Here is a 27,458-nt window from a genome sequence, read left to right as displayed (position 1 = left end):
AAATTCCAGTCTAAGACCGCTATCATTATTTTAGCTTACCTTGCATGAAATCCAGGATGTGATGAGTTTCTTCTCCAAAGTCTACCACTGGTGTGTTGGGAGCAGGACCACCTTGAAATGCTTCATCTTCCAGTCGTTTCCATTTGACTTTCAAGACAAAGAGTAAGTACTGGAAGCTGAAGAAAGTCGGACCCCAGTTTTCATAGATGAAATTGGGGTTCTTCCCAATGCTGCTCTTTTCACCCTGTTTCAGTATATATCTTTTTACAGTGGTTGGGAATAAGATCATACAAATTTTACCAAAAGCAGTACAGAGACATAGCTGGAAGAGAATCCAGGATTTCTGCAAAAAAGTTCCGATTTTGAACATCTTGGCAGAAAGAGAGGCTGCTGGATTGCACAAGGTAAAATACCAGAGCAGAGCAAAGGTGGAGGCAGAGGAGGAACAAGGCATATTAATTATTAATAGGCATGTTAAGCTACCACATATACATATGCATGACAGCTGCTATTGGTTCATAACAGGCAATGCACTACCAATAACTTAATCTGTAGTAGTACAGAGTCCTTCAATTAAAATTAACCTGAACAAATGGTTTCCAGTTTGCAGCATATCAAGGCATGAAAGATCTGATCTGGTATCAGACCCTAGAAGAATATTTGCAAGAGCTAGCTCTATTAATTTTCCCCATGTGTAGTTTTTTAATACTTTGAATGAAACACTATGCATAGAAGAAAATCCCATCGATAACACTGGCACCCAAGTTCCAAATACAGTTGGGAACTGTCACTATCACTGCAGTTTTGCCTGAAGTATAACCTGATGAAAATCATGTGGGTTTTATTAAAGAACCTTAATGTTGCTTTCATGACAGATGGTGCTGGATGTTTCCCTACACAGAAACAAACGTACCTTGAAGGAAATGGCTTAGGCCCAGGGTATTTGAGCACCTTCTTCTTCATGAGCCTCACCACTTACTAAGATCATCAGAGGAGGTCAGCTTACAATGGTCACCAGCATACCTGGTGGAGACCTAGGGTTGGGCCTTCTCTATAGCCACCCTGAGACTTTGGAATGCACTTCTGGTTGGAATTAGAGTTTCAGCATGCCTGGCAGGCTTTAGAAATAATCTCATGACACACCTGTTTAGCCAGGCTTTGAGTTAATTAAATAGTTTTTAAATAGTTTTTAAATGTTGTGTTGCTTTTAATTATTTTGCTTGTGTTAATTTTTGTGCTTGTATTTTGAATTGTGTAAACAATTCAAGGCTCAAGGTTGACTCAGCCTTCCATCCTTCCGAGGTCGGTAAAATGAGTACCCAGAATGTTGGGGGCAATATGCTAAATCATTGTAAAACCGCTTAGAGAGCTCCGGCTATAGAGCAGTATATAAATGTAAGTGCTATTGCTATTGCTATTGCTAAACCACTAGAGACTTAAATGTTGACCAATCTATGTGGGGCTGGGGAGGGTGGTGGGTGGTGGGTGGAGAGAAGGCAGGATTGCACCTACCTTCCTCCCAGATGATCCAGGCTTCCTCTTTGGTCGCATTGTTGGCACATTCACACAGTGAGCAACGTGGCCATCTGGAGGTCAGGGAAATGAAGCTCGGCCTCCAGAAATCCCACAATGCATCATATGAGGAGTGCAGTGCATTGGGGGATTTTCCCGCTGCTGGGTGCTCTAGCCATCCGGCTCGCCCAAGCATTCATACAGCCAAAGACTGGGGCAGAAGGGTGTGCTCACATCCTTTTACCTCAATATTGATTGATTGATTATTTGATTGATTGAGTGTCGTCAAGTTGGTGTCGACTCTTAGTGACCACATAGATAGATTCTCTCCAGGATGATCTGTCTTCAACTTGTCCTTTAGGGTTTCTCAGTGGTGCATTCATTGCTGTCGTAATCAAGTCCATTGCTGCTGGTCATCCACTTCTTCTCTTTCCTTCAACTTTTCCCAGCATTATGGACTTCTCAAGGGAGCTGGGTTTTAGCATAATGTGCCTGAATTATGATAGTTTGAGCCTGGTCATTTGTGCCTCGAGTGAAAATTCTGGATTGATTTGTTCTATGATCCATTTGTTTGTTTTCTTGGCTGTCCATGGTATCCTCAAAAGTCTTCTCCAGCACCAAAGTTCAAAAACGTCAATGCTTTTTCTATCTTGCTTCTTCGAAGTCCAGCTTGTGCATCCATAGAGTGTCACGGGAAAAACCATTGTCTGAACAATTCTAACCTTTGTAGGTATAGACATGTCATGGCATCTAAATATCCTTTCCAAGATCTTCATTGCCAAGTGCTAGTCTGCAGCATATTTCTTGACTGCTGGATCTTTTACTGTTGATGGTCAATCCTAAAAGGCAGAAGCTATCTACCACTTCAATGTCTTCATTATCAATTCTGAGGCTGGTTGCTGTACCCCTTGTCATTAGTTTAGTCTTCTTGACATTTAATTGTAATCCAATTTTTCCCCTGTGCTCCTTGACTTTCATTACTAGAGCTTGCAGATCATCCGCATTCTCAGCTGTCAGAGTGGTGTCATCAGCATAGCACAAGTTATTGATGTTTCTTCCTCCAACTTTAAAACCACGCTCATCTTCTTCCAATCCAGCTTTTCTCAGTATATGTTCAGCATATAAGTTGAATAAATAAGGAGAAAGTATACAGCCTTGTTTTACTCCTTTGCTGATCTGGAACCAGTCTGTTTCATCATGTTCCATCTGGACTGTGGCTTCCTGTCCTGTGTATAGGTTTCTCATGAGAATAATGAGATGTTCTGGGACGCCAACATTTCCTAAGGATATTCCACAACTTGACATGGTCAACACAATCAAAGGTGTTTTTTTTTTTAGCTAATAAAGCACATATTGACTTATTTTTGGTATTCTTTGGCTTTTTCAATTATCCAACAATGATTTCTCTTGTTCCTCGGCCTTTTCTTAAACCAGCTCGAACATCCGGCATTTCCCTTTCCACGCAGGGCTCTAATCTGTGCTGGATGATCCTGAGCATTATTTTGCTAGAATGTGAAATTAAGAATATTGTACGATGGTTTGCGCAATCTGTTAAGTCTCCTTTCTTTTGTATGGGTATGTAGGCTGACCTCTTCCAATCTGTTGGCCACTGTGTTGTTCTCCAAATCTGCTGGCATAGTTTGGTTAGAGCCTTGGCTGATTCTTCTTCTGTTGCTTGCCATATTTCTGTAGCTATTCCATCAATTCCTGTAGCCTTCCAACTTGGTAATGACCGGAGTGGTGATCTAACTTCATCTTCCTGTACTAGAAGTTCTTGCAAGCAGGGAATATCTTCTAGAGTATCTTGGATGTTGATGTCCCTGCTGTACGGATTTTCAGTATACTCCTTCCATCTCTGTTTGATCTTCTCTTAATCAGTTACTATCTGTCCTTTGGCATCCTTTAACATACCAATTGGAGGTTGGAACCTCCTTCTGAGTTCAGAGATCTTTTGGAAAACTTTCCTTCTTTTTCCATGTCTGTTTCCATCCTCAAGGTCTTTACAGATGTCATTGTACTACTGCTCCTTGTCTCTTCTAACAGCTTTCTGAAATTCCCTATTAAGTTCCTTCCTGAGGTCTTTATCTTTTTTAAACTTTGGCTTCTCTCCTCTTTTTGGCAGTTTCCACCATCTGTTCTGACATCCATTTGCCTTTCTTCTGTTTCTTGTTCTTTGGCAGTCTCTTTTCACATTAATCCTTAACAACTTCCTTGATTTCCTTCCACAGTTCCTCTGGTTCCCTATCAATGAGATTCAGCACAAAGCGGTTCCTGATGTTCTCCTTGAAAATGGTGGGTACATTCTCAAGATCATATCATGGGAGCTGGATAGCTTTATTTTTCCACTTTAGCTTGACTTGGAACTTGCACGAGCAGTTCGTGATCTGTTCCACAATTGGGCCCTGGCCACGTTTTTGCTGTTATAACTGAGCTCTTCCACCTCCTTGCACCAATAATGTAAACAATGTTATTTCTGTGTACTCCATCTGGTGATGTCCATGTGTACAGGTGCTGCTTTGATTGTATGAAGAATGTGTTAGCGATGAAGAGATCATTGGCTTGGCAAAAACTAATAAGTCATTCTCCTGCTTCATTTCGGTTTCCTAGGCCACACAGTCCGACTGTATTTTTCCTCTTTACCATTTCCAACTTTGGCATTCCAGTCTCCAACCAACCATTTACAATGGGAACATGGAACTTAAGAAGCTTGAATATGGGAAAGCTCAACACAGTGAAAGATGAAATGAATTGACTACAGATTAACATCTTAGGCATCAGTGAATTAAAGTAGACTGGGATAAGATACTTTCAGTCAGAAAATCGTACCATTTACTACTCAGGACGTGAGAACAAAGAAGCAATGGTGTTGATTTTGAAGTCAGGAAGGATATAGAAATGACTGTACTTGGGTACAATGCGGTCAGTGACTGATTAATATCAATTAGATTTGTGGACAACCCTTTAACATGACAGTTCTTCAAGTCTATACCCCAATGACTGATGCAGAAGAAGAGGAAGTTAATGAGTTTTATGCTCGAGTTCAGTCTAAAATTAACAGAACATGCAAGCAAGGTCTGCTGCTGGTGGTTGGAGACTGGAATCTACCTCAGTATAAACACAGGTTAAAAAAAACCCCAAGCTACCCTTGTGAAGAGCGCTGGGGTAGGGACCAATCCTGGTGTGCCACACAAGTAGGGCTGGGTAGGGCTGCTTCTATGAATAACTTCGTAGACTTTTGGTGATATATAAACGGTGTGTGGTTAGATAGATAGATAGATAGATAGATAGATAGATAGATAGATAGATAGACAGATAGGAAGAAATGGGCAATCTGCCTGCTTGGGGTGGGTAACGTGAAAATTAATAAATACAACAAATACAACAAATGTTTCCCAAAGCAGTTTACATAGAAATAAACAAAGTAAATACATAAATAAAATGGCTAAAATGGCTCCCTGTTCCCAAAGGGCTCACATTCTAAAAAAGAAATGTAAGATAGACACCAGCAACAGCCACTGGAGGGATGCTGTACTGGAGATGGATAGGGACATTTACTCTCCCACTGCTCAATAAAGAGAATCGCCACTGAAAAGGTGCCTCTTTGCTCAGTTAGCAGGGGACTGCTAACACATTGTTTCCATTCCTTATGGAAATCAACACTGAAATTGGTACAATTTACTGACTAGACAAGCTTCGAGACTCACCCAAGCTCAGCCAATGTCTCGTTGAGACCTTTCAGATTTACCAAGTGCAGTAGTCGCTCAATACAGAAATCCAAAGATGCTGTTGGAAGACCTAGATGGTGAGAGCATTCATATGTCACACACACACACACACACACACACACACACACACACACACACAGGCCAGGATTGAGTCAACCTGTAGAAACCAATTTGTCTAACATAACCCACCTACAATTTACCAAAATGGTGGTTGTGCAATTCTTATTTGTAATCAAAATTTACAAACATCTTGGGTATCCATTAACCTGTGAGAGCCTTACATAGTATATTCCAAGAGGTTACTTTTTATTTTAGCTTATTAAAGTCCAGGACTGGCTAATCTACCTCATTTGAGAAGTGAGTTCTATTCCTCTGAATTGGGCTGCAATTGTGTTGCTTTAACGGCATTTTTGTGCCGTGATATTCAGTACATAAGCAACTGTATTACTGAAGAAGATAAAATGGGAATAGAATGGGAAGTCCAATGCAACAAGGTCCAGTCTGACTTCAAAATATAAAAGGAATTGAACTCTTAAAGAGGATGCCAATTTAGCTTTCCTCACAATTATTGAAAGTAACTGGGATTCAAGAAGGCTGATCTCAGGAAAGATGATGAATTCAACAACAGTCTCAGTTTCTTAATTTATTAGTTTAAAACTGCCTAGGACTACTGGATTTGGTGGTATAAAATTCATAATTAATGTCTTAATTTGTGACACCCTGGTTATCACCAGGAGAGAGAGAGAGAGTCACCCTGCCCCACAAAAAAAAAGTATAAGCAAGACAAGAATGCCATTTTCATGAAACATCTATAAGAGGATGTTATATATTATTCGCCTGGTGCAAGGCAAATTAATCCATGCCAGTCTATAGGCCTTCTTTGCTATGCGTCACATTGACCAAGAAAAACACAGATTCTTGCCCTGATGAGCATAAAAACTAAGCTTTTATAGAAGGGAAGTGAAAGCAACATAATGAGTGATGCGTGAAAGCAACATAAGAAGATCTAATTTCACAATGAGTGAAAGCAACATAAGAAGAGCCTTGTTGGATCATGAAAGGATAATCCAGCACAGCATCCTGTTTTCAATAACACCCGCACCCAGATAAATCTGGGAAGCCCATGAGCAGGGCATATTCCCCAACCATAGGCAAGCATTGCTAGAATACCTCTATTTCAAAATAAATAAATAAATCATGTCAAGTGTCACTTCAAACCATGTAGCTCATGAGCCAGGCCCACAATTGTTGGCCAGCGTTACCATCTCATGGGTGTTAACAGAACTGCTCCGGTGTGACTGGCGAAACACCTCTAAATGCATTTGGGCTTGTGTGGGGGAATTAGCGAGCTAGAGTGGAGCAGTCCCACGTCAGAATAAATTTGTGCAAAATTCTGGTCCTGGGAAAATGAACGGACAGAGAGTAGATTGACATACATGAATACAATTGGTTTATAGAAAGGTTTAGGGGTACAGTGGAAAAAAGAGTTAAGGCAATATTATTACAAAATATGTCACAGAGATTAACCAGGTAACTTGCAAAGAGGCAATTTGAGCTTGGTGTCTGAATTAACTGAAATCCAGGCTGGCTAGAGAAACAAGGAGAGGAGAGCTGGTCTTGTGGTAGCAAGCATGACTTGTCCCCTTAGCTAAGCAGGGTCCACCCTGGTTGCATAGGAATGGGAGACTAGAAGTGTGAGCACTGTAAGATATTCCCTTCAGGGGATGGAGCCACTCTGGGAAGAGCAGAAGGTTTCAAGTTCCCTCCCTGGCTTCTCCAAGATAGGGCTGAGAGAGATGCTGGCCTGCAACCTTGGAGAAGCTGCTACCAGTCTGTGAAGACAATACTGAGCTAGATAGACAAATGGTTTGACTCAGTAGAAGGCAGCTTCCTATGTTCCTATGCTCCTAAGGCTTCAGATAAACAGGTTTTTGGATTTAGGGAGAGCCCAGAGGGGCACACCGGTTATTATACTATCTCACTCCTGATAGCTTTGATGTAACTGAAGGCCCTCTTCTGGAACAGACCGGGAGTTGGGAAGCAGCAGTGGTGAACCAATGCCAGGGGTTAGGTAGCAGGGGTAAATCTCAAAAGGGTCTGGTCTAATGTAGCCAGCTTCTCATGGCACTGAGGCGTGCTGGGCAGATCAGGCCAGCAAGGAAGGCCGATCTGGAGGCTAAGAGCGGGAATGGTGTGACAAGCAAGACATGGCCTGGTGTTATGGTGGGTGTCAGGTCAATCACTGAAACAGCAGTTGACTCCAAGGTGTACGTAGAGCCCAAAGGAAGCACACTGGTTCATGAAACCAGGACGTTATAGCCCAAAATGTGCCCTACGGCAAAATGCTGATTCCTCCTCCTTCCTGAGGAGGGGAATTCCTGTGGATCTCAAAAGAATCAATTATCTTTGTTGGGTGTGCTAGCATAAGAAAAATGGCGTGAAAAGGTCAAGAACAACCTGTATGTAAATAGACCGAATAGACGTGCAAGGACTTATCTGTCAGTTCGGATGCAGTAAACCAATCAATATTTTTAATGAGTGCATCTCCTGAGTTCCTATGGCCCGTCAACCTCTTTTGTTAGGTGTGGAGCAGCATCCACAGTGCCTTGTCTGCTTTCCTGCTGATGATTAGTTTAGCTTATTTGAGGCAACCAAGGAGGGGTGGCAACAGGGTCAGTCTCTGGGCAGAGAGACCGTGAAATTAACTTGGAAGCTAACTCGAGTCTGCTTAGACTGACATTACCAATAGAGGGAAAGGTGCGAGGCCGATCCCCTTGCAGTTCACTTGACAACTGGTGAACCTGGGAGGTGACCTGTCCCCATGTCCCACAAGCAGTGGCCCCATGATCCTGTGAGGCTCTGTGCATGTTAAGAGTGGGAACTACAAGCCTGTAGTCCCAGATAAGAGCAGAGAGGCTTCTGGGAGCCTCCAGAATGGCAGTGCTGGCAACAAGGGATGAATGCAGGGTTTTTTGGCATCTACCCCCCACCACAAGAACCTGCGTTTTGAGGTTCTCAGGGTGACCATGGGAAATCTAGAATTGGGATGAGCCCAGTTGGGGCACACATGTTTGGAACCAAGTTCTGCATCTTCCTTAGGGGTTCCCTCACCCCTGCCCTGACTCTCCTTGGTCCCAATCCATACCAGGTTCCACAGGAGGGTCTTCCTCTGATGAGGAGGTCTCATCCAACACTACCCCTGACAGGTGGCTGGTTCTGATGCCCTGGTCCAAGGTATCAACTGCTGTCAAGAGGAGCAGGAGAATTAAGAGGGTCCCATTGCTCTTTCCCACTGCCTAGCATAGATCGTCCTCTAATGTAAACCGCCCAGAGACGCAAGTTTTGGGCGGTATAAAATATGTTAAATAAATAAAATAAATAATAAATAATGAATGTATGTAAGTAATAGACAGATCTGGATGCCTCAAAAGAATACAAAGTGAATAATAAAGCTTTAAATCTATATATTTAATTCTCTTAGCTGGCATGCGTGCCCAAGATTTGGCGGCGGAACTCTTGCGACATGCTGCGAGAGTTCATGGAGGTGGCCCGGCCTGGCCCAGTGAGGAGGGAGGAGAGGTGGAAGAAAGTGGCAGCCGGCAGGCGGATGGGGGGGGGGGTGGGGGGAGAAAAAAAGCGGCAGCGGCAGACGGGTGGGGAGAAAAAAGCAGCAGCAGCAGCCAGATGGTGGAGGGAGAGAAAAGCAGCAACGGAAGGATGGGGGGGGGAGAGAAAAGCGGTGGTGGTTGCGGTGGCCAGATGGGGGAGAAGAAGAAAAATGGCAGTGGAGGGAGGAAAAAGCTGCAGCAGCGGTGGGGGGGGAGCGGTGGCCAGTGGGGAGAGGGGGAAGAAAGTGGCGGGTGGGAGAAAGCAGTGACTGGCAGGTGGGCTTGGGGGGGGGGGAGAAAGCCAGGGGGGGACTAGAGGCGCAGATGGTCTGCGCCTGGTTCAGCTAGTAAAAAATAAGTTTTATTTGGCAAAGATGCAATGAAAAACTAATAAAGGCTCTTCACACAATCGGAAGTGGGTGGGTGGGCGGCAGGGAAAGCTGCACTGATCTTACCTCCCCCCCAACGATCTCCTTGGCCTCCCCACTGCCTCCTGGCCACGAGGCTCAGCTTTGCACATGAGCAGCTCTCCTAGGAGCCATGATGCTTTCCGGAGGCTGGGACAATGGATATCTGGAGGCCAGGACAATGAGCACAGTGCACTGGGGAATTCTCCCATCAGACAAGTGCTCTAGGTGTCCATCTCTGTGCCTGCTTGGGTTGCAAGCCACCCGAGCAAACACACAATCCCGACCACCAGGTTAAGGGCGTGCTCATACCCTTAATCTTAGCTAATGGCTGGGAACATAAGTAGGGGTAGGCAGGCTGCCAGCACCAGGATCTGTGTGGATCCTGGTGTTGCAGACAAGCAGCCTAACCCAGGCTGGTATGCCCTACCCTGGGTTAAGTTGCTTGTGTGCATAGCCTTATAACCTAACAGAAACAGTTATCTTGCAATAAGCCTATCTGCATTAGAAATACCTTCTATTTATTTATTTATTTATTTATTTATTCATTCATTCATTCATTCATTCATTCATTCATCAAATGTGTATGCCACCCCAAACCTCCGTCTCTGGGTGGCTTATAGCAACATAAAAACAAGCCAGAAGACAAAAGTAAAAACCTTAAAACAATTTAAAACCACAATTAAATTAAATTCCAGAGTGTCAGGGCAGCAACGAAGAAGGCCCATCTGTGCATAGCGAACAGACGAGCTGGTGGCAGCTGCAAGCAGACCTTTCTGGATTATCTCAATAGGCAGTGGGACTCGTGGAGAAGAAGATGTTATCTTAGATACCCAGGGCTTAAACTGTTTTGGGCTTTATAGGTTATAACCAGTACCTTGTACTTTGCCCAAAAACGTATTGGCAGCCATGTAACTCTTTTAGTATAGCAGTAACATGGTCTCTTCTAGATGACCCAGAGACCAACCTGGCTGCCGCATTTTGTACCAACTGAATTTTCAGACTACGTACAAAGGCAGCCCCACATAGAACACATTGCAGTAGTCATGTCTGGAGGTTACCAGCGTATGTACCACTGTTCTGAGGTCCATCATTCCAAGAAATGGATGCAGCAGGAGCATCAGTCAAAGCTGATAAAAAGAACCTCTGGCCACCGCCTCAACCTGGAACACCAGGAAGAGGTGTGAGTACAGGAGCACTCCCAGACTGTGTACCTATTCCTTCTGGGGATGTGTGACCCCCATCCAGAATAGGCAGATCAAAATCATCTCTCAAGTTCCAACCCCGCACAATAAGTACCTCCGTCTTATCTGGATTCAGTCTCAGTTTGTTATCCCTCATCCAGCCCATTACTGTCTCCAAGCAATTATTTAGGGAGATTATGCCTTCTCCTGATGATATTGACATGGAGAAATAGATTTGGGTGTCATCAGCATACTGATAGCACCCTGCACCAAATCTCCTGATGATCTCTCCCAACGGTTTCATGTAGATATTAAACAACATCAGAAACAATATGGAGCCCTGAGGGACACCATACTGGAATTCAGATTTTGAAGGGACACCATCTGGAATCTGCCAGTGAGGTAGGAGTGGAACCACTGCAAAGCAGTGCCTCCCACCCCCTCAGATGCTCCAGAGGGATACTATGGCCGATAGCACTGAAGGCTGCCAAGAGGTCCAAAAGGACCAACAGAGTCACACTTCCTCTGTCAATTCCATCAGACCGACCAAGGCAGTCAGAACCCCATAGCCCGCCTGAAAGCCAGTCTGAAACGGATCTAGATAATCAGTTTCCTCCAAGACTGCCTCGAGCTGGGAAGCCACCACCCTCACAATTATCCTGCCCAGCCACAGAAGGTTGGAGACAACTCTAAGGGATCCAAGGCAGGCTTCTTCAGATGTCTAATAATTGCCTCCCCCAGAGAAGCATTTATAATATCTACCACGTTTTCTACAACAACTTCCCTGCCAAATAGTATAAGCCATGTCAGGCAAGGGTCAAGAGAACAGGTGGTAGGCCGCACTGGCATTGCTCCATGTAGCTTGTCCACAATCCACATCCTCAGGAGTCACAAACAGTGTTCCCTCTTACAGGGATTCCTAAATTTTGTTGACTACAACTCCCATAATCCCCAGCCAAAGGCCTTTGCAGCTAGAATGCTGGCACTTGTGAACAAGATCTGGGAATCCCTGTTAGAGGGAATGGTGGTAACAAACTGGAACAGAACCAGCCACATAAGAGGAGTCTCTGGACACCTCCGGTGCAGAGAATGCAGTAATTGTGGGGTCTAAATCCAAGTCGGCCCAAATAATATTATTATTATTTATTCAATTTCTATACTGCCCTTCCAAAAATGGCTCAGGGCGGTTTGCAAAGAGAAATAATAAATAAATAATATGGATCCCTGTCTCCAAAGGGCTCACAGTCTAAAAGAAACACAAGATAGACACCAGCAACAGTCACTGGAGGTACTGTGCTGGGGGTGGATAGGGCCTGTTACTCTCCCCCTGCTAAATAAAGAGAATCACCACATTAAAAGGTGCCTCTTTGCCAAGTTAGCAGGGGTTAGCAACCAATAGAGAGATTGGTTGATGAATGGGCACGAGAGCGCCTCTTTAAGGGACGAGCAGCACTGAGAATGGGTCTGTGCAGCTTAAAGGGCGTGCTGTCCCTTTAAGAGGGAGAGACGGTGGGACCAGAGGAAAGGAGGTGTCGAGTTCCTGCTGTTTCCGGCAGCACCTGCCCTGCGTAGCAGTCTCCGGCGTCGCTTTTGCAACCAGCAGGTAGTGACGGCGCCGCCTTGTGGAGAGGGTGGGGGGACATGTCGGCCGCGGCCTGGCCCCAGAGGGCCGCTTCATACATTAGGGGAATCAGTTGCGTGTTTGGGAGGCGCAAAGTTTACCAATCGCCGCCTCCCTGGCGCGTCGACATGGCTTTCAAATTACGCGTTTGTCTCCTGGTCACGGTTTTAGCGTGCGGGAGAGCCCCCGTCGCGGGCCATACCCCCCTCGCCTGCCCCGCCATCAGGAGACAGACTCGGAATCGCTTCTTTGTCACGTTACGATGCATGTATTTCCCAGTCCAGCGAGCGAAAGGAAGGCTTAGTTCCGCCTCCTCGCTGTCCGTGCATCTTTCTGGCCAAAGGGAGAATTCGGATCTACTCGGGTCTGGTGATGTCGCGCCCCAGGGGATTCTGGAGGAATTGGCCGAGAGTGCGAGGATGGCGGTTACGTGAGGGTTGCTTCGTCTTTGGAAGCTCTCTTCTTTGCTCGGAAGTCAGCCTTGAGGAGTTCAGCGGGTCTTGCTTCCGAATAACCGTGCAGCGCTGTGTTGTTGGTCTGGTACGCACTGAATAATCGTCTTCCCCTCCAGGGAGACTGAGTGGGCAGTCGCTTTGCCTCTCGGAGTCTCTGCCTACCACGGCAGCTTGCCAGTAAGACAGATGCAGCCGCGAAAGAAAGGCATTGGCAGCCTGAGGCTGTTTCTGAGGTGACAACCCTAGATTTTAGAATAGCAGGACTATAGTGGGAAGGGACCTTGGTTGCCCAACTCCCCCTCAGAGCAGGAGGTGGAACTCCCAAGTCTGGCGCTCCCTGCTTTTCCTTTGGTGTGTGGCGTCAGAAGTTGCTTGGGTTTTGCTGCTGCATTCTCCCTGCCCTTCGTGTAGTACTGCAGGGATGATTCTGCCCCAGCGGCACCACTGTGGTGCTGTATATAGTCAGACAGTTGTGTGTTTGGAGAGGGGGAAACTGCTGGGCACATGTGAAAACTTAAGTGCATGGTGTCTTATTTGTTTGTTATTTGTTTGTTAAGCCATCTTATTTGTTTGTTGTTTCTCTTTGTAAACTGCCCTGAGCCATTTTTGGAAGGGCGGTATAGAAATCAAATTATTATTATTATTATTATTATTATTATTATTATTATTATTATTATTATGGTGTGGCCCACAGGCCACTGCCTCTCACAATCTCTTCTATAGGGTGATTGTGAGAAGAAATGGCATCAGTACTGTAAACCAAGTGGGACACTCCTGAATGGTAAGATATGTTTGGTTTTAGAGGAAGTAATACTATGCTACATATACTTCATAGAATAGGCAGATAATGTCATTTCAAGACTGTCTTCTTGAGAGAGAGATCATTCATTGTATAGGATTAGAATTCATGAGAATTTGATCTTTTCAGAACTGTAATAATTTTGCAGCAACTGAAGGGCTTATCAGTTTCTTTCCAAGTTCACACTGCCAAGACATGTGGAAACTGTATTGAGGACCTGAGAGCGTCGGGTATAAAGAGAGGAGAACTTGGCATGCTGTGTTATACATGTTTGAGTTCTTGTTGTCAAGCAGCTGATTTATCTTTTCCTTGTAATGTATGGATCCCATGTGACTTTTCAACACACCCTCTTTTCAGATGATATAAAGTTAAACTCCTCCTAGTTCCTGTCTCACACAAACAGTTGTGTACTGACCATTGGAAACAAAGATCACTCCCCAAACTGTTCATGTTCAAAAGGTTAATGTATGGATATGGCTGCTTTTCACTACAAATCAGAATAGCTTGCAGTGAGTCAAGGCTTTGGGGGCAAGCTGCAGCACTTGGATAACTTGCTGTGCACAGGGCTGTTCTTAGAGAGGGCAAATCAGCCAGTGCAGGGCCCCATTAATTTTAATGGGGGTTAAAAGAGCAGGGCTTGGGGCAGTTGCTCTGCCCTAAGGACAGCCCTGGCTATGCAGAGGAACCTTCATGCAGTGGGTTTTGTTGTCACCCTTTTGCTCTTGGCATGCATTTCATTTATGCAAAAGCCTCCATGAGCTTGCCCCCCACCCAATCTTGCCACTATTGTATCCCAACCAATGTTCCCTCTAACAGGGATTTTCATATGTTGTTGACTGCAGCTCCCAGAATCCCCAGCTGCAGTGGCTTTTGCTTGGGGATTCTGGGAATTATAGTCAACATCATCTGGGAATCCCTGTTAGATGGAACACTGATCCCAGCACACCTCTGCCTGTGACCTTTGCTTGTCTAGCCCTACTACCCTCAGCTGCTGAAAGGCATCCTGCACACTCAAACAACTCTTCCTTTCTTGCTGCCAGTTTTGTTTAGAATTGCCTCCCAGAACACTTCTGTGATGTCCCCTTTCAATCTCCTCAAAACCCACTTTTCCAGTGAAGCCTTTGATCCAATCGCTTAGCTCCCAGGCTTTGTTGTAACAGAGCATAAATATATATAAATGGCATTGCATATTCCCCTATGCCACTTCCCTTCCCTTTGTCTGTTTTCTCCCTTGTGTTGATATTTAGATGGTGGTCCTTTGGGGTGAGGATCTGTATTCTTCATAAAGCATTGCACACAGATGGCACTAGATACATTAATTGTAATAATAAACAACAAAAGATAACGGGTACTTAACCATAGACCATAAAAAAGAATATTGGGTCACATATTTGGATTTCAAGTAGACATTAGGTCACTTTCCTGTTTGTGTGGTTCAAGTCTTAGGCTTTTGGTTTTGCTTTTTGTACTCTAGTTGAACATCATATTTGGATTTATTTGCTAAATGTATTTCATGTTATGCAGGTGCTTTTGTCCCTGTGCATCTTGCTTGACCTGCTTTTGGCAAAGTTGTAATCTGGAGAATGTGGACTAATCTTGTTGGGAGTCTGTCTGAAGGATTCTTCAGAGGGTAAACTGGATATCGATATCTCAGGAGCCTCTAGAGATATTGATATGTGAATAACTGAGTTGTGTTTTTAAATCTAAAATTATATATATTTGCTTAATAATTTTCAGAGTTCACTTCCAAAAATCTCATCAGGATATTGGCGCATGAATGGCAGCTGTGAATGACCTAACGTTCCAAGGTAAGTTGTGAAGTTGCACTTTGAAAGGCTCAAAACCTGTTGAAATACTGGCAGCAGACACTGGAAAAAAACATATTGGGCCAGTGGAGATGATCACTGGCCCTGTTGCTTGATCAGGGCAGGGATGCGCTGAGAGTATGCCCACCCTGACTTCACTAAAGGATGCCCTGACATACTGCCTGGGCATCTTTAAACAACACACTCTCCAAAACTGTTTAAACAGGGTTTTGTAGCACATGCAGGGGGCAATTTGAATGCCTCTCTTATGCAGTTAAAGGTTGTCCTCCTTTCTCTTGTAAAGCAGGGCCATCAGTTCTAAAACTGATCACAATTGTCCCCACATTAAACAAAATTGTCAGCTCGCTATCCATTTCCTTTCCCCTCCTTTTTGTACTTGCTTTGTAGACTCTAACTTTGATGGCAGGGCTCTCTCAAATTGTGCTGCACTCGTATATAAGGCACTGTAAAAGCTAAAGGGTAGTGTTATTATGATATGTATGTGTCATAGTATTCCATGTTGAATATGGTCTTCAACATCCTCTCTAGAAGTGCCTCCTTCATATTTGTCTTTGAGCCATTGTGATCAAGGGAAGCAGATTGAAATTTCAGCCAGTTCAACTAGATTCTTATTTGACTTGCTCAAGATTGTGCAACAGTTACAGGCAGTTTCCAACTAAGAATAATAATCACCTTATTTTTAGAGGGTTGATGAGAGCACCAACAATGGGTCATTTCAATAACTTGAAGAAAATGCTGCCAGTTTCCTGGATGCTTGTGCTAGTTGAGTTTGAAGGCCCATATGTAATGTAGTCTGATACAACGGCTACTTGTGGTATGCCACCAGTATAAATCACCTGTCTCTCTGGTAAATTAAGTTGTAGGGTAGGATCCCTATGATCAGCAAATACTCATGTTAATGGTACAAGGCAGTCTAGTACACTTCACCTGAACAAGGAAATGGCTTGTTTACTCACTTGTTGTTCACTTCCTATGTTGTAAGGGTCCTTCAAAGACTATAGAAATATGTCCTCTGAGAGAGAACAGTAACTTCAAAGTTAAATATCTTGGGGGGCAATTATTGTCTTTCAGAATTTGATGATGCAGCCAACTTGTTGGCAGCAAATCCAGATGCTGTCACAATAAGCATTGATGAACCTAATGAGCCAAAGAAGAAGCATGGGCAGCGGCAAAATTCTGGGAGAGAGGAGGATGATGAACTGTTGGGAACAGATGACTCTGACAAAACTGAGGTCAGATGATGATACAAGGTGCTATCTGACAAGCTGATGTTCTTCCACAGGTTGTTAATTAAGATGTAATATGTTATGCATTAATAGCAGCAAAAGCTGTTCAGGGAAGCTGTCTGTGGGAAGGAAATGATTCTTTTTATGATCAGGCTGCGAGGCAGCAAAAAGGTTCAATCTCTGACATGAAGTTTCCCTGACATAGGTGGGCCATGGGGGATAATTGATTCCTGTCCCTTCTGCAGAACTAAGCTTAAGTTTGAAAGGTATCTTCTAGATTGTCCTGCTGTTCATGTGTGGGATGCACTGGGGATGAAAGAGCTACTCACTTCTTGTTGTCTCAGTTATTAGTGCTAAGCTGGGTTGAGAAAATGCTCTTGGTATTTTCTTGCATGAATAGTTTTTGTGGCATTACATGTGCAAGTAGATAATGAAGATGTGTTTTCCTATGAGATGAATGTACTGCTATAAAAGTAACTGTGCAAATAAACCATGAAGAGCAAAGTATAAATCTTTAGGCAGCCGGATGTCTTTCTATCACTGGAAGAGTTGTTCAATGGCAATATTTTTTCAATTGCGAGGTATCTTGACTCCTGTACAATGATATGGGAACAGTTTGGGGGGGATCATAAGGAGAGGTTCACCTCTGAGTGCTGCCAGTTCTTCTGGTGGCAGCTTGGGGTCGGACCTTCTCAATAGCCATCTTTTGGTTGGAGGACATGCTCCCCATGGGAATAAAAGGTGAATCCTCCCTAGAGGCTTTCAAGAGAGCCATAAAGATCTATTTCTTTAGCTTGGCTTTTAATAGTTTTAAAATAGTTTTAAGCATTTTAAATGAGTTTTAATATGACAGTGAATTGCCCTGAGCAATTTTTGGATTTGTGGAATATAAATGAAATAAATAAATGACAGCTGTCTGGCCTTCCCACATTGGAAGAAAGCATATAGATAGGACAGGAAGTGATTGAAATGGATAGTAAATAGGGGACTTGGATAAATCTTGGGGGAGTCCTAGGCAAAGGCATGACATGAATTTCATTCATGCCTGTAAAATTTTTTCGGTGATTCTGCTTTGGAATTAAATGTCTTTCTATTCTTCTCAAAGATCCCCCCGCCCCCGCCAGTTCTTTTGTGAGTAAAAATGTTGCTTTAGCTTTTAAAATGGCCTGCTAATAGCAAATGTCTACTTGCCTTCCAGTTGCTTGCTGGGCAGAAGAAAAGTGCCCCATTCTGGACATTTGAGTATTACCAAACATTTTTTGATGTGGATACATACCAGGTTTGTATTCTGTGCAATATCTCTGTTAAGACACCATATACATTTGTAGCTAATTCCCAGTACCCAGTCTGCATTTCCAGAATGTATTTCCAGGGTGGCATACAATAAAATACAGTACAGTAACGTATAGATCCCTTTGCCATCTTGAGGAGATGCTGCAGATTCAGTGGCTGACATCCAGAGCAAGGCACTGTGGATGTGCCAGGAAGATGCAACCCTTGGGGACATATTTTCAGGTGACACTGGAGGCAACGTAAATCCATTGAAAATGCTCCCACTCCTCTGGCTGGCCAGTAAGCATAACACTGCACAGCTAGGCAAGCTTTCCACAGCATGGAAGTGTCTTCCTGGCATGTCCGTGGTGCCTTTCTCTGGATGTTAGCCTCTGTTTGCATGCAGAAGTGTGATATTTATGGCATGCTTGCATCATGTAGGTTCACAGGCAAAGCCTCTTAGAATGGTCCAGCATTCTGTGGCTTTTGATTTGAGATTACTGGAGGGACAAAAACCTGCCTCCAATCCCCTTGCCATGTGCTACCTTCAACTACCCAGTTCATCATACTTCAATTGTAGCCCTCTCCACGTGCCTTTATAACAGAAAAGTACACAAGGGTCCTTCCTTTTGATAACATGCCTGCAAGGCCCATTGTCCCATAATTTTAAGTGATAAAGAATAGAATTGGGCATGTATGATCTTTTTATACCTTTTTATTTTATTTTTATTCAAGAGGGATTATTTTGTATCTAATTCAGGTTGTGTACAGAAATGTAGCCTGCTGTTTAGAGTGCAGCACCTCTATACGCTCACTAGCCCTCCTATTGCTATGCTCTTCACAAAATATGTGTTCTAAAATCCAACTATTTCAGTTTTTTTTCTTTAAGGCTATGCAACTGGATTATTGCAAGTGAGAACAGAAGTGGGGGATTTTTATCCACCACTATAGTAATGGGGAAATCAACAAACCAGTCACAAAACTGTAGCAAGGAGAATATACTGAGGGACTATATCGTATATTCAAACAACCATGCCATTTCAAAAACTCAGTGTCTGGGTGTTCTTTAATGGGCTTTAGACTAAAAGCACTTCTAATTAAGCCACATTTTTCATCTCTTCAGTCAAATGCTTTGTATTTTCCTAGGTTCTGGACAGAATCAAGGGTTCAGTCTTTCCAGTACCAGGGAAAAACTTTGTAAGATTGTACATCCGTAGTAATCCTGATCTTTATGGTATGTACAAACAATAATATTCTTTTGAAGGGGCTCTCCTTTCATTCTGAATGGGAAAAGGTCTGCCAGAATAACTGATGTATTGCTTATTTTTTCTCCAAGGTCCCTTTTGGATATGTGCCACATTAGTTTTTGCTATTGCTATCAGTGGCAATCTTTCAAAATTCTTCATTCATCTGGGTGAGCGTCCATACCATTATGTGCCTGATTTCCGAAAAGGTTTGTAAAAACAGTTCAACCAAATTTTAATTATTGTTTACTCTATAACTTTAGTCAAAAGAAAGAGAAGGTACTTAAGACATGACTGACAACTGCATAAAAGGGGACATTGCTACAAGGTGGATTTAATTTTAATTGGTTTTATGTTTCTTAAGTTTTAGTTGCTGTTTGTTTAAGTTGTAAACCGCCCTGAGATTTTATATAGGGTATTATATATATGTGTTAAATAATACATCTTAAAAAGTGTGATGATGTACACGATTCTCTGGCAATATGAGGTCAGGATGTGCAATTCTTTGTTGAATATGAAGCAAAGTGGAGTAAATATCATGTATAGTGTATGGGCAAGGAGAATTGGGTGACCAAAATGTTTGTCTCATTTCAATATCTGATTCACCTTTCCTAACTATGGAGATACTTTTGCTGGTATCTTTTTATGGTATGTGTGGCTTGAAAAATTGATATCTATTGGTTAGATATCCTATTAGTAGGAGTATGCACAAAACAATTTTGCGTTCCAGTCTGAGCGCGAACAGAACGCAAAATGCGTGAAACGGAAAAAATGTGTGGAAAAAAGCGTGAAATGGTGCTCCGCCCGGAGTCAGAACATTCCACCTAAGAACGGGTTGTTCTGTTCCAAGCTTGGATCAGGACCCCCTTTTCTTAGGGTGTTCTGTTCCAAGCTTGGAACAGCCTGTTTTGAGGTGGAACGTTCCAATCCAGAACATTCCGTTCTGCACATCTCTATCTATTAGTTAATAATAAAAAACTTTTAGTGAACTCTTTAAATGAGATTAATGGATTTTCAATAATGCAGCTGAATTATATTATACAGTTTTATTTACATCCCATTGGGCCAAAGTTTTCCATTGGGACAACGTGATAGACTGACAATGCTTGGTAAGATTCTTAATGCTAAAAAAGGTTTCTTTACAGTGTCCATAGCTGCAACAGCCGTCTATGCTTATGCTTGGCTGGTCCCTCTAGCTCTGTGGGGATTCCTTATGTGGAGAAACAACAAAGTTATGAACATTGTCTCCTACTCCTTTCTTGAGATTGTGTGTGTTTATGGCTATTCGCTCTTCATTTATATTCCAACAGTGGTAAGTACAATATAAAGAACTGTATGCTGAACATGCATATGGATTTATGCAGTGTCTTGAGCAAGTGCTAAACAAATGGGGTAGCTAAAATAAACAGATCAATATAGTTTTTGACAATCCATATAGGAAGTTTGGCTGAGCTATCTATAATATGAAGCATGTCATACTAAAACCCTTATGAGACTATTGACAGAATTCATTGAAGTTTATCTCAGGCTTGTTCCAAATGGGAGAATCTTGCATAGATAGTAAATCTAAGGCAGAGGCACCTCTCCCCACCCCCAGAAATTATACCTATCGATTCCATGCTGTGTGTAGCCTCAGTGGCTTGATTGGGGAATACATTTTAGAGGGCCATTTTTTGAAGAGAGTGGCCAGTTTTGACTCTGTTGCCATCTTTCTGCCAATGGCTCCTGACCTGTCAAGTATAGATCATTATAAGTACCTTCATATGCCATCTGCTGTTGTGTTATAGATTTTTGGTCTGTTTCTTAGTAAATGTTACATTTAGACAGCAGCAACTGAATTTCTTTTCATAAAACCACAATGTAGTTCCATTGAAATACATGGAACTTCAACATGTGTAACTGTGAGGAGCAATTTCAGGCTCTCGAAAAGGAGGTGCTAGTATAAAACTCAGTTAAATTTAAAGGCATATTCCATATAGAAAGGGATTGTGGATACTCTTAGTTTAGTCTTTTGTTGAAAAGTGAGTGTGTGTGTGTGTGTGTGTGTGTGTGTATACACACACTCTCTCTCTCTCTCTCTCTCTCACTCTCACACAATGGGATAAAGTTGTTAAGGGTGGAGATGATGCTGGAAACAATTTGCTTCTGATATAAGACAAGCCGAATATAATGCTGCCACAGTAGTTTTACTTCATTAGAGCTAGCAAAGAATGGAGTCACAATGAAGCCTTTATTCCCTTTATTTTTAATTACAGATTTTGTGGATAATTCCACAAGAAGCTCTCCGATGGGTTTTGGTGGTATTTGCTCTGTGTCTTTCAGGATCTGTCTTAGTGATGACATTTTGGCCTGCTGTTAGAGATGACAACCAAAGGATTGCAATAGCTACAATTGTGACAGTTGTACTTCTCCATGCCTTGCTTGCTGTCGGTTGCTTGGTATGACAGTTTCAGTTCACAGCTTTTCAATATATTTTCTTAGTTCAGTTAAAGCCAGGGTGGATAAATATCAATTTTAAAAATAAAAACATTTAATTTTTAAATTTTAATCTGATTTTAATTTTTTCTTAACAATCTGTGACAAAAAACTAACCTAGGTCAAAGTTATCATCATGAACAGTAATCATAATTTTATGAACATACTTGTGGAAAACTATAGTGTTAAAAAGTCTAAGGAGATGAAAGAGAAGTCCTATTCCACAGGTGGTATATATGCACACAGTCAAGCCTCTCTCTTTAAAAGTGCAAAGACACAATGAATAGTGGATTTGGGAGGGCGGAGTAGATCTGAGCAAGGAGTAAGTCTGGATATAAATGTAAAGGACAGGAGAGGAACAGAAAGTTTATTTTTAGTTTGTGAGCAGTATTCCCTCTAACAGGGATTCCCAAATGTTGTTGCCTACAATTCCCAGAATCCCCCGCTTCAATGGCTTTTGCTTGGGGATTCTGGAAGTTGTTGACTACCATTTTTTAACAGGGTGGCCAGTTTTGACTCTGTTGCCATTTTGGGAATGGGAACATCTGGGAATTCTTGTTGGAGGGAACACTGATTGTGAGCCCTTTGGGGGCAGGGATTCATCTTTATTTCTCTATGTAACAGAGCCAGCGTGGTGTAGTGGTTAGAGTGCTGGACTAGGACCGGGGAGACCCGAGTTCAAATCCCCATTCAGCCATAAAACTAGCTGGGTGACTCTGGGCCAGTCACTTCTCTCTCAGCCTAACCTACTTCACAGGGTTGTTGTGAAAAGAGAAACTCGAGTATGTAGTACACCACTCTGGGCTCCTTGAAGGAAGAGCGGGATATAAATGTAAAAATAAATAATAATAATAATAATAAATCACTGGGAACTTTTGTCAAAAGTACTAGTAGAAAGTAAAACAAAAAATGAGCAGAACATATTATGAGGAAACTTATTATGAGTGCAGTATAGAAGGAAAACACCTATCATGGTAGCAGGCCATAAAAGGGACCCCATTTGGGAATATTTTAATGGTTCCTGTACCTATGGGTAAGACAGACATGTGTGCAAAATACAAACAGTGCAACAAAGAAATGCAATGTCTGGTTGCCCAAATGAGGTGCTACTGCTCTGAAGATACTGAGAGGAGCATGGATGAACATACAAGTGTGTATCTGCTTTGGTACTAAATAATGAGACCAAAATATCCAATTTTTTGATGAAATTTAATCTGGGGGGATGAGGAATCAGAATAAATACAGCTGTACCTCATTATCCATGGGGTTCTATTCCCACATATTACTGCGAGTAATGAAAGCATGGATAATGAATAATTGAGTCTATGGGATTGCAGGGATTAGGTTCCCAGATTCAAAGAACCCCCCAAAAGCTCACCCCCCCCCAAAAAACAAGTCAAACAAAGTGTCCCACCATGCTCTGCAGGCTTTCAGAAGTCCAAGGATGTCTCCCCACCCCCCGGCCCAAAGTACCTAAATCTTTGCAAAATCACTTGTTTTGTTGAATGAGCCACAAAATGGTTCTCTTCCACAAAATAGCAGCCAGAAATGACCTCTGAGCTCATTTCTGGCCACCCCTGGCCATGGATATTCAGAATTAACCCCTTTTCTGCACTCCACCCCACTCATATGTCAAGGTTGGGTAATTACCCAACCGTGGATATGTGAAACTGTGGGTGTTGGGTCTGCATATAGGGAAGTCCACCTGTAATTGCTATATAATGTATAGTGTGTGCCTACCTTCTAAAAATGAAACCTACATCTGTCTTTGAATAGTGATGAATATGTATTAAGGTTATATCAGACAACAAGAATGTACTTTTACTAGAAAATGATGATTACATAGACTCTTCCTAACTAGTTGTTTAAATTGTGATTTAAATCAAATCCACCCTGGTTAAAGCTACAGAAACTTTTATGTAGAACACTTGTAAGCTTCACAGCAGAAATGTAAAAAAGGCATTCATTAAACATCTTTAGAAACAGGCATTTTTCTAAATAAGTATGATTTGGTATAGAAAGCCTACCAGTGACTGAGCTAACTGTTGAAAGAGTTAACTACACAATATACCGGTAGATATGGGGCACAAAATGGTATATTGTCTTCAGAAACTTGCTGGTGTAATCTTTTAGTTTATTTTTCTGGACATCTTAGTTTTGATAACTTTCAAACAAGTATTTATACAGTTTTATGTTCCATATCTTGCACTTTACTAGTTTACTGGTATGTGTTGCTTTGTGTTAACTTATGACATTCATAATATTTATCTGCTGCTCATATCTGGTAGGTTCTTTAGTTTTTATAATTTTGTTTTTAGCTTTTTATTAACCTTTTTAATTTGAAACTTAAAAAAAAAGTAATTGTGATTTTAACCTGGTCTTTTAACTAGTTTGATTTTATTAATCTTTTATTTTACATTGTATCTATTTTATTAATGTTGCAAGTTGCCCCAAACAGTAGTGTACTGGAGGGGCGGGGTATAAATATTTCAAATAAATAATGTGCTATTTTCCTCCAATAATATAGGCATATTTCTTTGATGCTCCTGAACTGGATGTACCTCCACATAATAAAACAACAAAGGCTTAGTAACCAAGGTAAGAGAGAAATATTTCAATCATTTCCCTATTTGTGCTGCTGGGCTTCTTATAACAAATCTCAGGTTAAATATTATTTTTTGACTTCATTCCATGTAAGTGGAGTTAAGGACACAGCTATGTGGGGCAGATCATTCTCCATTTCTAAAAATGTATTTTCATAAATTTTATTTTGTAACCAAATAAATGGATACAATGCTAGCCAATTGGGAAGTCTCAAAGGTGTAATTAACACCCCCCCCCGACTACGGCCATCTTCTGCATTCTGCACATGTACTCAATTGACACATGGAGGGGAACTGAAATTGTGGCTACTGACCCTGCCACCAACCTCCATGTGTCTGTGAACCAGAGTCTGTGCTCATCTTTAGCTGAATGTATGGAGTTCAGGAGGCACTAGGCACAATTCCATTCCCCTTCCACACACTGATTGAATGTGTGGATAGAAGATGAGAAGAAGGTTTCTACTTAAGAAATACCTAATGTGTAAACTCTCTCTCTGTGCTAAAATTAGTGTACTGTGTTAGCAGTTTTCAGTTCCTTCACTTTCCCCCCTAAACAATGTTAGGTATGTCCATGCTCTCAAATTGTCTTGTCTTAGTCTAACAAAAAACAAAGAGCTTTGAATTCATTTGAATGAAACACTTAAACATTATTGCTTTATTTATATTTCTAATCATTTTTCAAATGTTTGATATTTTATACAGCATATAAATTTAACATTGCATACATTGTCTCCCCCCCTCCCTCCGGTATCAAATAAAAATCAAACATGCCAAATCAGATCTATCCATTAGGGTACTGGACATTTTTCCAATCAGAATTTTCCGGAAAATTCACATCATTGCTTAGGTCTCCAACTGGGCGTTCCAATTCCATCTCTGCTTTATTGCTCAAATAAAGGCTTGTGCCCCACTTACCTCATGCAGGACACCACTAGACAGTTGCCCTACTTGCACCTTTTTAAAGTGGAAGCTCTTGCTTCAGGTTCTAGTTGGTACAAAGCAGCAGCACAGTTTGAAGATTGGTGCTATTTTGGCAGCCTGTGGAATGGAGTAGTGGTGGTGGGCTCTTCCCTGTCTTGAAAATACTCTCGCATGTAGGTAGATGCATTGTAGTGCAATCAGCAAGACAGCCAGCTCCTACTAGTGGCACAAAAGATTCCAGTGCCAACACAATAATGCTATAAATTGTTAGTCACAATAAATATATGCATTTAACAAGAGGATCTAGTGTTAATCAAATGAAGCACACCATTAAAGGATTCTTCTAGACTGCCGTTTTGAGTGAAATGCCTGTCATGATGACAGGTAAATGGTGTGTGCTTGCAGGGGGCAGTATATTATGAGAATCTCTCTTGTGTGTAATGAATACAGAGATTCAAGACACACCCATAGAGGGCAGGCCATCAAAAAGGCTCATTCAGAAGCTCTAACAAACAGTGATTTGGATCTTGAATGAGAGAAAGTGGTCTAACTCCTGACTAGTTAGACCACCACTGTGCATGTGGTGGTGGTCTGAACCCTGGAGCTGCACTCTAACTGTGGTGGATCTAATTCACATTTAATATTTTGGTTTGTAAATCAGTTAAGTCACAGCTCCTGGGTTTAAACTATACATGGAGCTGTGGTTTAATTAACCTGGATTCCTTTGCAAACAAGTTGAGGGAGTAGAGGTGTTCAGAGCTCATTCCCTTGGTTTGATTACTAACCATGGGCTTTTCCAAATATGAATTTATTGAAGACTTCTTAGTTTCCGCAGTAGCTACTTATGGGCCCCTGTGTACAGTCTAGATGTTTGAAATTCTAGATGTGTAGAATTTCTTATTGTTATGGTCCCTCCTAGTGTATTTCAGCACTCTGGCCTCACATTGAGCATGGCCCTTGCACACTACTTCAAAGGAACAAACTTGTATTCATTGCCAACAGATCGAACTCCAAAATTATTATAAGGACCATACTCAGCATGTGTCCAGAATGCTGGAATTCAGGAGAAAGCACAATAATCTACAACATTCTATGCAAGTGTTTGGACGTTGCTTGAGGGTCCATAAATAACTACTACTAATAATAATAATAATAATTTGATTTCTGTACTGCCCTTCCAAAATGGCTCAGGATGGTTTACACATTCACTATTGTGAATGTGTGTTTTTTTTTAATTTAAAAAAAAACTACTATAAATTCTCATCTGGAAAAGCCCCATGTCTAAGTCAAGGAGAGCAGGGAGATTTTGCCCTTGTTGTAATATTGGTTGACTTAGTCTGGATGTCAGCAAGGCAAAACATTTCTACTCCCCTTGACCTGGCCAGTTCAGACATGTGCTGAATAATATTTCACATTTAACAGTGGAGGCGTGATCTTCCCTTCGTTCCTTCCAAAAATATGTCTAAGGGTTGCGCAGCCCTCAGGCACATATTGTGAGGGGGCACAGAAAGCTGCAGAATGAAGGGAAGATTGGTGAAAACAGTCCCCTCCCTGTTGTGCTTGTGAAACATTATTCAACAGGCATAATGTTAGCCAGAATGTCAGCAATTTATGAATGTCTTTAAATAAAATACTTTATCTCCCCCCCACCCCTTAGTAAATGGTAGCAATTTGCTTATAAAATGAAAGGAGTGGGGGAATCAAAGGGCTTTACTCAGATACCTAGGGAAGGAGTTAAGCCTGGTGGCACCAGCCTTAAAAATCAAACCAGCTCACATTTGCATAGCACTATTGTCTCGTTTCTTGGTCACACGTTCCCCATCTAGACAAGGAATATCTTACAACTCCCTAAGTGAGAGCTACTTCTCTATGCCAATATGTTTTGCTTCAGTCTTATGTATTCTCTGGGATAGATGTTCGCTTCCAGATGAGTAGCCCTACAGAGAAGACTCTGAATTGGCATGGGATACATGGGAGCATGTCCAGGAAACTTAATAGCAATTTCAGTATATTGTATGAAAATGAGTTTCAGTGTCTTTAGTACATATTGTCTGTTAACTGTACAAGATAAACATTGCAAAATGTTCTGTAGCATATATCAGTTTTATCACAAGGGCAAATGGTAAATGTAAAGGTTGTGTTCTCATTTCTCTCTAAGCTTGTTGTTCCAGATTATTGTAAGGCTGTTGTAGAATCTGATGTGTTTGGCTTTTTGTACTTTGTCATCCTTAATTTTTTTTTTAACTCTAGCTACTTTACTTTACTTTCCCCCAGGTATACCTGTTTCTTCATTTGTGCAATATTACTTTATTGGGGCTCTCTACTGAAAGGAGAAAAGCCAAACATTCTGAAAGAAATATCAGTGAAACAGTCTGATTCAAACACCACCTAATATCTGAATGACTGGCTAGTAAGACTGACAAACTCTGCCCTGTTGAAGCAAAAGGTGAAAGAGGTTTCCATTCAGTGAAGTCAGTTTCACCTGTAGATTTTAATGCTCCTTATTTTTATGATTTTTTTAGTCTTTTGCATAACTTACATAATTTCACTATCGTCATTAAATAAAATTGATTAGCAATA

General features: G+C 42.0%; 2 protein-coding genes across 5 annotated transcripts in view; one reads left to right on the top strand and one right to left on the bottom strand.

Moving 5' to 3' along the window:
- The window catches only part of DIO1 (iodothyronine deiodinase 1), a 21,279-nt gene extending 8,520 nt beyond the window's left edge, over nucleotides 1-12,759 (bottom strand). For 3 of the 4 annotated variants that reach the window (XM_053248218.1, XM_053248220.1, XM_053248221.1), the window contains exon 1: nucleotides 40-4,612. In XM_053248218.1, the coding sequence (XP_053104193.1) occupies nucleotides 40-454 (415 nt within the window). In that variant the 5' untranslated portion in view covers nucleotides 455-4,612. Of the gene's footprint in view, nucleotides 1-39; nucleotides 4,613-10,551 lie in introns of those variants that run through there. The other variant, XM_053248219.1, reaches the window with a different exon arrangement.
- Nucleotides 11,888-27,458, top strand: YIPF1 (Yip1 domain family member 1). Its single transcript, XM_053248217.1, has 10 exons — nucleotides 11,888-12,039; nucleotides 15,049-15,119; nucleotides 16,209-16,369; nucleotides 17,562-17,642; nucleotides 18,782-18,869; nucleotides 18,972-19,088; nucleotides 20,025-20,191; nucleotides 21,135-21,317; nucleotides 23,882-23,952; nucleotides 27,153-27,458. The coding sequence occupies exons 2-9, from the start codon at nucleotides 15,089-15,091 to the stop codon at nucleotides 23,942-23,944; spliced, it is 891 nt and encodes a 296-aa protein (XP_053104192.1). The 5' UTR covers nucleotides 11,888-12,039; nucleotides 15,049-15,088; the 3' UTR covers nucleotides 23,945-23,952; nucleotides 27,153-27,458.

This window comes from Hemicordylus capensis, chromosome 4, assembly GCF_027244095.1.
Source record: "Hemicordylus capensis ecotype Gifberg chromosome 4, rHemCap1.1.pri, whole genome shotgun sequence".
NCBI lineage: Eukaryota > Metazoa > Chordata > Lepidosauria > Squamata > Cordylidae > Hemicordylus > Hemicordylus capensis.
The sequence above is the reverse complement of the archived record's forward strand: the minus strand, read 5'-3'. Positions and strand labels throughout refer to the sequence as shown.

Bases quoted from the DNA above. Each gene is read 5' to 3' on its own strand.
- YIPF1 (XM_053248217.1), top strand. From the start codon at position 15,089: ATGGCAGCTGTGAATGACCTAACGTTCCAAG. The intron at 18,870-18,971 runs GTATGTACAAAC...TTTTTCTCCAAG, and splicing joins TAGTAATCCTGATCTTTATG to GTCCCTTTTGGATATGTGCC. The intron at 20,192-21,134 runs GTAAGTACAATA...TTTTAATTACAG, and splicing joins TCATTTATATTCCAACAGTG to ATTTTGTGGATAATTCCACA.